Raw genomic sequence first — 10,532 nt, forward strand, 5'->3', positions numbered from 1 at the left:
TCATTCACCTATATGGCTTCCATTTGTCATGTAGGTGGCAGTGACAAGTCGAATACACGCCAAAAATGAAAATTAGTTTGTTTTTGGAAAACTCACAATAAAAAAGGCGACAAAAAAGTCTGCATCAAATAAAAAGAGATGGGAACAAAATGTGAACATGTTTGAAATGGGTTTGCATGAGCCATTACAACCATTACCATTAAGCGGACCACCATGAAAGTCATGAACGTCATAAAGGGGCAACCGATCCACAGCTCAAGCATGAAGCACAATAATAATTACAGAATGTAAACTTTGGATTGCTTTTGCATGCTGAGATGCTGACAAATAAATGTGACTGTCACTCTACCAAGTGAAACAAGAAAGGCGTCGCTGAATAAGTGGCCGTGAGATCATTGTCACATGAATGTATTTATTTTCTGTCCATAATTTTGTCTTTTATCTTCTTGCATTTTTCAAAAACGTGCTGAGTTGGTACACGAGAGAATGGCAACTAGTGGCAAAGAAGCATGGCCTTCCACAGGAGGTGCTACGACATTTCTACACAGCTGTCATCAAATCAACCATGTGTTCTTCCATCACGGTTTGGTTCGGGGCCGCCATAAAAATGGACAAAATCCAACTTCAACGGAGGGCGGCAAAAAATCATTGCCACCGCCATACCCACTCTCGAGGACTTGCACACTAAAAGAATCGAAACAAAGGCGCGGAAAATCCTACTGGACCCTCCGCACCCTGCCCACCACCTTTTCCACTTTTTCCTATGCGCACTTAATCCAGCAGAAATTTAAACAGCTTCTTCCCATTAACTCTCTAAACAGTAACCCAAACATAACTGTATAGTGCTTCCTTGCAATTTTTCTATGATGATACTAGTGCAGCGTGTTCTGCCGGAGACAAATGTCTACATACTTGGCAATAAAGATGATTCTGATTCTCATTCTGATTGATAATCTGTGACCGCCACAGTGACATGAATTTCAGCCTGCTCTCGTCGACTGCCAAGTCTGTTTAGCGATGACAGGCTAGCAGCGTTGCGTCGGAACGCTGCTATTTGACTGCCATTGAAAGATACTGTACAGAGGGGCGTTTTAGACACTACAGTGAGACCTCAACTTACAAACACCTCACCTTGCAAACTTTTTGTCTTACAAACGTCAAATTTATGAAAATTAAACCTTATAATAAGCACTATTTTCATAATACACACCCACCACGGCTGGCGGAGTGCTCTTCAGCGGAAACACACGACCGAACAGCACCTTCGACCTCCAACGCCATTCCATCAAGCCATAAATGACCATCACAAATGTAAATAAAGTGACTTTATGATACAATGCAGTGTATTTCTTTCATTACAATACAATAGCACATTTATTATACATAGAATAAGGTATGTTGTGTGTAATTTTAAGGCTTATTTAGTTGAAAAGTACATTTTATGGAAACCCGGGAACGGATTATTCCCATTTTAATGGTTTCCTATGGGAATTTATTTTTTGAGATACACACTTTTCACCTTACACACTCTGTCTGGGAACCAATTAAGTTCGTAAGTTGAGGTCTCACTGTATTTTCAGGCATCGCTATAGCATTTTAACCCACCCCGACCATCCAACAGACATGTAAACCTCGCCCGAGTGGTAACACCAACGGGCATCCTAACGGAAATGTAAATAGTGTGCAAGCGCGGCGCAGGCTGCTGATTATCCCGACCGAGCATTCCACCACTTCAAAGCTCCCTTGCTGTAATTACAGTACAAAGCTCGGAGGTGCGCCCGACTCACAAACACACACGGAAGCTTCCCAAGCATCTCCGTCCCGCTCAAAGACACAAACATGTTCAGACAAATTGCTTTCCTTATTATTGTGGCTAAAGTGACATTATAGAGGAAAGGAAGCGAGATGTATGGGTCATTTTGTATATACTGGACATCCCCTTTTATTTGGTTATTTCATGTACAATCCCTTTATCACATGTTTTTGCTCGGTGTCTTTGAACACAGAAGATGCCGAAAACCGAAGAAATTCTGCTGCTTATCTGATGGCTTTGGTGTCACACAATTAGATAATAAAATTGGCTTCTTAGTGCAACATTCTTATCGGTAAGCAATGATTTTTTTTTTTCACTGTTGAAATTATTTGGTTCCTCTTTTTTTTGATCTCCAGCAGGACAGAAATAATTTGTGTTCTTTGGAATCTGCTCCTTTGATGGATTTAAAATCATCTTATGTTAATTTGGTTGACTGCAATCCCATTTTTCATAGTCACTGTATAGTGATTGCATTGATCGAACGCCTTTTATCAAATCTTTACCTTAGCTGGGAGTTTCCCAAATATTCAGTTATGATTAAACGAGATAACGACAGCACCGCTCCAAAAAATAAAACTGACAGGTAACATCCGATTTACGACCGGCGCCAGTTACAACCACCCGTACTTATGACCACCAGACTTTTATTTTATTTTTTTAAAATTCTACGGCTGCCACCGCTACAGCCCGTAGCGTGTTTGCGACGAATTTGGTAGAACAAAAGACTCGAGATAGTGCTTCTTGTTTAGATCTGTCACGTTCCGAACAAGGCAGAAAGCAGCCGACTCGTCGGAGCGAAATTGAATGTCTGGATCCCCAAGTGCTTACTTGGGGATCCAGAGACAGAGGTCCGTCCGTGCGGGATGATTTATTAAGAGACAACACAAAGCACGGGTCCCAAAAAGAGGACCAGGGGAATAATCAAAAATAAAGAACACGAGAACGACGAGTGGAGGGTGGGGGCAATGGGAAACCCGACCCGCAAAGCAACTCGCACATTTCGATTTACGACCGTTTGACCGTTTTGTTGGAACGGCACGCGGTCGTAACTTGGATGTTACCTGTACATACATTTAAAAAAAAAAACTCCATACGCATCTTTTCATTCAACTCATTTACAGACACTCGCAAATTTATTCGGGAATTGAAAATGTGACGTAGAGCGCCATTCCCGAATTAGTTGGGGTTTTATTTTTTCTTGGGTGCCGATAAAGTGCTAGCCAGACCTCTAACAACGTTTTTACCTTGCAAGGGGGCAGAATTACCCTTTTTTTTCTCCATGTTAGCACTTTGTTCTAGCTTCAGCTGTTGTTAAAGCCCTATATAAACCAATACTGTATGAACAGTATGTATTGAATTGTATTTTGGACAGCCACCCTGATTTCAAGCTCATATAACTCCAGACCCATATAATTTAGGAATTAACTCATTTCATCTGATGAAAGAAGAGAGTCTGAGGTTTCTACGCTGCATTGAATGTTTATGTAGACCTACAACTCAATATTTTGTGGGTAATAAAATGTAAGTGAAAATGACAAAAACCCTGGCACTGTAGTGGACACTTTTTTGCACATCGTCTGGCTGTTAATGAGTTTATGGCAAATTTCTGCTGCTGTATGTATTGAAAATGACATTGCTCTTGTCGACACGCAGTATATCTAGTAACACGACTAAAAGTCATTCAAGCGCCAGTGTGAAGAGAAAAAAAAAAGTGTAATTAGATGAACACGAGCCGAGGTGGAGAAACACGCCACCGACACTCAGCTAAGAACATGTTAGGTGAATCATGACTGACAAGGTGCCTGCGGGGTGTTCAGGCACAAGCAAAGAGAAGCAGAGCAGTTAAAGGACGGGAAGGCGGGCGGGCGGGTGCGGTGGGGGAAGGCAACAGTTTCTCCCCCGAGGAGTTGGTCTTTTCATCTGGCCGCTCACTGGCGCCTTCACAAACCCCTGATTGTCTGTGAAATCACCCCACTTAAAGAACGCAGTCTCCCAAAGGCCGGGCCAACACGGACGAGTCAATGAAAACAAGTCTACAGTTAGAGAATTCTCACTCTGATGCTTATCGGACCTTGTGATACGGCGCAAAAGCAAAATGTGACAAAAGTGTTTCAATTTGCAGTCTTCTTCAAACAGCAAGTGTGCCGCAGTCTGAGATCTGGGAGAGACAATAACTCGGTGTGCTTTTAAAATGCTTTCCCAAGGGTTATTCAGCTCAGCGACATATCGTGAGCATAATAAGATACATGATTTTTGAATGTTGTTTTGCCGCACTTCACTGGATGTATTTGAAGTTGGCTTGTGCCTGAAATTGTAGATCACATTGGAAAACAACAAAATGAGAGCTCAATGTGTTAGCGCTGTACTTGAAACTTCCAACAGTTTTACGGTTTGATTGCAAATTTCCCCATTGCAGGATTATTAAAGGACAACCGACACCATTTTTTTTGTTTCCTAACTGACATCAGAAAAACATTTTGTAGCATCTAAAATACCCAAAACACGCAGGCTGATATTTTTAGTCAAATGCAAAACACCAATAAAAATGACTCAAATTGTCCCAAAACTGCTTCAAAATGACCTTGGAAATTGTGACGTCACGCCAGGATACTCCAGACATAAAACAATGGCTTCAGAGAGTTCAGATTCGGGTAAGATACTTTCTTGTTACTCATCCAGTTATGAATATGATTCAAATAGTTCTGAAAAATAAGGTTCATTTGTATTCATTATTATTCTGCGAAAGGACTGCGTGTTCAGAACAGAATTGCCTTGGATGTAAAAGACAAAAAACACTATCTGCAACACATTCAATATTACACAACCAACTGTAGCCCATGGGAATGAAACACAGTTGAAGTAAAACATCCTTTCACACTTAAAAAAGCCATTCCCCTAATCAACAAATAAATGAACTGTGGAAATAAGTGTGGAGTTCTCCTTGTCAGAATTGCTTATCTGACAACCTAAAATTGCCACAGTGAGTTAGTTCATAGGAGTCACAAGGAGACGCTTCAAATTCAGCAATATTGAATCATAGGACATCAAGGATGAATGGCCCAGCCACAGAGAGGCATGTGAACATATCTTCTGGTTTGCTTCTAGCGGAGCTTGAGCATGGCGCATTCGTGAGTGCAATGATCCAGAATTAGCTGCGTGAGGCCTGTTTACACATGCGCTGTCATGAGGTTAGAGTTTGAGCTAATTCATCACTGGAGCAGAACCAGATTGCGATCGATCTAAAATATGCTTTGAACTCTTTGAGAACAAAAGATGATACTATGAAGATGCATATTGATGGAAGCAAATTGCCCATACACTTTATATATATATATATATATACAGTAAAGTCTCGTTATATCGATATTCAAGGGAGTCTGAAAAAATATCGATATAACCGGGACTATCGATATATCCGACCCTGTTTGCATGTAATTTTCTCCGTGCGTGCATAGAAATAGTATCGATATAACCGGGACTATCGATATATCCGATATCGATATAACGAGACTTTACTGTATATATATATATATATATATATATATATATATATATATATATATATATATATATATATATATATATATATATATATATATATATATATATATATATTATCTTTACCTCTATAGATCTATCGATTATATTTCCCTTACATTAATGATCAAAACATAACGATTATCCTTCAGTCTTTGAATTTACATTGCTTTCCTAAACTATTAAAAACAACCGCATTTTCCGAGCAAACTACGAATGCGGCCCCGCTCAACATCCTGGTGAAACGTGATTGGTTAGAGCCAGGCGTGTGTGTCACGTGACCCGTGTACATACAAACGCCTCCACGCGACTTGACTTGACAGCATCAACACAACGCGGATCTCGTCGGAGCCAGACCGACTTGTTCAGTGGGATAATGGAGATGACTACCAAAGACAAAGCGAATGATTCGGGCTGCAGTTCGTCCGATGAGGAGACGAAAAGCTCCCCTTTGCCTCCGGGGGCGCCGCGGCATCGCCACCCGTTTAGCGTGGAAGCGATCATGTCCGGGAGGACGACGTGGGCGAGCCGAGTGGGGGCGCCCCGTCGGTGCGAGGTGGAGACCGGATCACCGCCAGCGCGATTTGATTCCGATTCCAAGTGCGGGGATACGGTCGCTCAGGCCCGGAAGAGCTCCCCGGCAGCGCCCATGTCGCCGGTCAAGTCCGAAACATCGGAGGCGGAAGACTGGTTGCTCTCCTCTCAACCTCGTGAGTTTTATCCATTTTTCATTTCCCCTCTTTTACTATAACAACAAATGAACGCACATCAATTCGAAGTTGGATATTAGATCGTTGTGTTATATTATTGTGGAATTGGCATTCGGTGCCGACGGGAATTTTACACATTGACTTTCTCCTTTCATATTTTTGGACTGATTTTAACTTTTTCAAGGTAGACATCCATCATTGATGGTCAATTTTCAACAACCCGGAAATTTCCACTTACGCTACCATTCTACGTTTCACTAACAAAAAAGATGACTAATATTTCATGACTTTGTAAGACAAACAACTGACACTCATGTTGATATCTTTGCCAATTTTGAGTCAACTCAAATCATGTACGGGGCTAATCAGAACAATCCTGGAATTCTTGACACGAACAACGAACATGGTAAAAATGACTTCCTCCACCAGTCTTGACTAATTCAAACCATTCCAACTTCAAACTGGAGCTCATTCGGGACGGATATGCATCTGGTCTTCCCAAATTATCAATTGTAAAAGTTCCAAATTAAAAAGGACCTCCTTCAACATTTTGTCTCTTTGACCAAAACAAATAATTACATCTTCAAGTCTCACTGCATTCACGTCAATTAATTTTACGCAAATGATATTGTCTAGTTTATTTTTTTTTATCCTCATGACAGATTTAGTCATACGTGATAGGTTTTGTGGTGAAAAGTTATATTTGAGAGAACTTTGACAGTGCCAACAAAAGTTTGTGTTGATCTGAAATGCAACCGACTATTGTTAGTAAAAGTTTGACAAACCATCTGATGTACCAACTTGACCTACGAAGTAATGACGGCACTTTCCAAATTTGCTTAAATCCAATGATTTCCCCTTTTTCCCTGCCAAATATCGGAATTGGCATCAAAATATCTTCATTGGTTGGATGCCAACTGAAACCTGAGGTAGTACTGCGGAAGCACAACAATAAAAGATCCGTCTACACTGTAGACACTGTAGACTCTACAGCGTGCATTGGTTTTTGTCTAGATACGATCAGGATTTGGAGCGGACCACCTCTAAGCGAGTTCACAACTTGATCCAGTCATAAGATGGACCAATTTATTCAAACAAGTTATTTGCGGTATACTCGATAGTACTTCAAAGTGGATTTTCAATTTTGCGATTTTAGCTGTTGAAGCTCAGCTAACCCATCGGTTCCCTCACTCAGGTCACGTCAATCCTGCCTGCCAGTTGAGGAAGCACAGGTCCAACCGCAAGCCGCGCACACCCTTCACCACGTCTCAGCTTTTGGCTCTGGAGAGAAAATTCCGGCAGAAGCAGTACCTATCCATCGCAGAGCGGGCCGAGTTCTCATCCTCCCTGACCCTAACGGAGACCCAGGTCAAGATTTGGTTTCAGAACCGCCGGGCCAAAGCCAAAAGGCTCCAGGAGGCAGAGTTGGAAAAACTCAAGATGGTTACCACAGCCAAATCGTCAACGACGGCGGCGGCGCTTGTTCAGCCCGGATTCCGATTACCAATGACGCTGGGCAACATGTCTCTATACGAACAATCCTTCTCTGCATATCACCAGAGAGCCATAATGCCCTTTTCGCCATTAGGACTGTACGCCGCTCCCTTGGGCTACACCATGTACCACTTGTCATAGGAATGGACTCATCACGGACTTTAACGAGGACGCATTGATGATGCCCGACTGACTTAACATGTTTATAACCGCACAAGGAGATCTTTTAGGATTGTAAAATGGTTGAGATAAGCTCCCTGCTCACATGATGTCACCGCTCAGCAGCTCATGTTTACTACATGCTTGCACTGGACTGTCAATTGATATCCAACTGTGCCTTATGTTTTCAGTAGTACAGTACAGTGAACCCCTTTTGTTGCAGGGGGGGCTATGTTCCAGATCCACCCGCAATAGGTGAAAATAATGATTATAAAGTTGTACCCCTTTTTTGTTTCAACACATTCAATTTATGTAAACACACTTCTAAATGTTTTCCTTAGCACTTGTTGCTTGCACAGTTGCCCAAATAAGAGGCAAAGTACAATTGCTAAGTTTAAAGGACAACCGACGCCTCCGGACAAGTTGTGTCCATAATTTGTAAAATCACTTGAAATGACTTCTACTGAGCGCAATTTACAAAGATTCCACAGCATGTAGCTATATTGTACGTTTTAAGACTCGCGCTGAATATTCAGCAAGAATTGTTTTCGAGTTGATGACGATGCCTGACGTGACGTTACGGAGGGAACGCCCCTGATCGAGAAAGGGACACACAATGCATTTTGGGTACTTTGTTTGGTCTGAAAACTTCGTGTTGATGGCGAAATTAGAAAACATAAATAACGCGATGGTGAATCGTTGTGTGTTGCACCAAGACTACTAATTGATACTAGTTGACACAAATTCCCAGCAAACAAATCAGCCCATTTCCAACGGAGCTTGGGCACCATCTTGTGCATTTTCTGGGCTCTATATTGGAGTCCAGACGCTTCAAAATGAGATGGAAGGACTTCTTTAATCGATTGCAAACATTTATGCTTTCCTCTTCAGAGCTATTTGAATGATATTCATAACTGGATGAGTAGCAAGAAAGCATCATCTTCGAATCTGAAGCCATTGTTTTGATTCTAGAGCAAGGCGAAGACGTCCTGGCGTGACATCACCAACAAGGAGGTGGGACCTCTTGAAACTTCCGGGGTCATTTTGAAGTAGTTTTGGGACACCAAGTCATTTTTATTGGTGTTTTGCATTTGACTAAAAACATCAGCCTGCGTATCTTGGGTATTTTAGATGCTATACAACGTTTTTCTGATGGTGTCGGTTGTCCTTTAAGTTTACAGTAAAATTGCCACAAAATGATAGAAAACTAAATGCCATTATTCTGTTCCACCCCCAAAGAAGCCCAAACAAACCAAAAATAGCACTCTATATTATACTTTTGAAAAACATGCAGTAATGACACTTAAATTACACTTATTCTTTCAATGCACATTATCGCTGCTCACTTTGGTGTCTACTTGTGATGCAACGATACATTTGCCACAATATCGTCATCATATTACAATATTAAAATCACACATATCACTATCCAAAACAAAGTTACGTTTCCCCTGCCTCAGCCAAGCACAGAATTGTGAACTACATAGACCATCATACTATGCACTGCAGAGCCAAAAAGAACACACCGCATTAAAATGACTGGCTGAGCCTATTTCTCTCTTGCTGCAATTATGTGAAAAAAGCACAAAGTTGTATTTTTTTAACAAAAGAGTTTAATACAGTTTTGTAAGAACCCCGAAACCCCTATGTACATTTTGATGCTAATTGTTATATCTTATGCTACTGGGATTCCTCATTATATGTTAGCATCAAGCTAGCTGATGCTATGTGGTTATTTTAAATACACATCAATGTCATGTTTGGTTCTGCAGTAATCTTCAGCTGAGAGTGTCAATAAACAGATTGAAGAGAGCAGGAAAAAAATCCAATCAATTTAGAAAAACCTGGAAGTCGTGTCCTCACTTTTTGTTTAAATAACCAAGTTCTGCTAGCTTAATGCTAACATAAGGAGATCAGCATAAATGGCCTAATGGAAATTAGCATAGATATTATGAACCATCAAGCAACAACTATTTTCACAAACAACAATCCGCACTGGCCAATATCTAGTCTGCGAAAACAACATTTCTAATGAACTATTTTGGAGATTTTCTCTGCCTCTTCTTGCTCTTCAATCTGCTGAATCTCTCAGTGCTGTGAGTCAATGCGGTACGTAGCCTGCGTCTCCAAAAGATTGCTTAAAATTTCACAAAACAGCGGTGAAGCAAAAAAATGAACACTGTATATACCGCCCAATGAATTCAGCTCAACACCAAACCTGTAAATGTTAATCGACCCGATTTTATTTGACTCCTTATTCATCCAATCATGACCTTTCATTCTGGCTTTAACCGCCTGAGCAATACAAGATGGTGGCCTTAAACCTATTGATTCTCTCTGGAACTATGGGGATTGTACAAGTGACTTTTTATCTATTTATGATTATTAACGAGAACGCGTTATGAGCGATATATTTGTATGGTTCACAAACAACCCTTTAAAAGGGTCCACATAATACTGTGCAGTTTCTACTGCATGTATTTTGTTGAAGTAAAATAAAGCCTTCCATTATGTTTGTTTAAGAATAGTGTGATTTTCTTTAGTACATGGTCACACTTGTTCCCGTACTGAAGTTTTATCCAAGTACACATTAGGTTTATGATAGTTACGTTTCCATGACGCAAGTGGAATTTGCCTACAAGTCAAAACAGGTTGCAGGCGATCACTATCAGTAGTGAAGTTATAATTACCGTAATTATTTATTGGATGAAAAAACATGAATATAAGAATATGGGTTAGTAGCTGTGTGTGTTTGTGTTCTTTTCATTTGATCGGTGTTGTAATTTCACACAGATGTCATACTTCAAGTTTGCTTTTAG

At 40.8% G+C, this 10,532-nt stretch overlaps 1 protein-coding gene across 1 annotated transcript; it reads left to right on the forward strand.

The window, feature by feature from the left end:
- The first annotated feature begins 5,633 nt into the window (after positions 1-5,633).
- msx2b (muscle segment homeobox 2b) lies at positions 5,634-10,228 on the forward strand. Its single transcript, XM_089017543.1, has 2 exons — positions 5,634-6,060; positions 7,256-10,228. The coding sequence occupies exons 1-2, from the start codon at positions 5,727-5,729 to the stop codon at positions 7,693-7,695; spliced, it is 774 nt and encodes a 257-aa protein (XP_088873669.1). The 5' UTR covers positions 5,634-5,726; the 3' UTR covers positions 7,696-10,228.
- Positions 10,229-10,532: the final 304 nt, after the last annotated feature.

The sequence above is a fragment of the Hippocampus bargibanti genome, linkage group LG16 (assembly GCF_051943395.1).
Source record: "Hippocampus bargibanti isolate YZ-2025 linkage group LG16, ASM5194339v1, whole genome shotgun sequence".
Classification (NCBI taxonomy): Eukaryota; Metazoa; Chordata; class Actinopteri; order Syngnathiformes; family Syngnathidae; genus Hippocampus; species Hippocampus bargibanti.

Excerpts from the sequence above, each read along its gene's own strand:
- msx2b (XM_089017543.1), top strand. The coding sequence starts at position 5,727 with ATGGAGATGACTACCAAAGACAAAGCGAATGATTCGGGCTGCAGTTCG. Across the intron at positions 6,061-7,255 it reads GTTGCTCTCCTCTCAACCTC|GTCACGTCAATCCTGCCTGC; the intron begins GTGAGTTTTATC and ends TCCCTCACTCAG.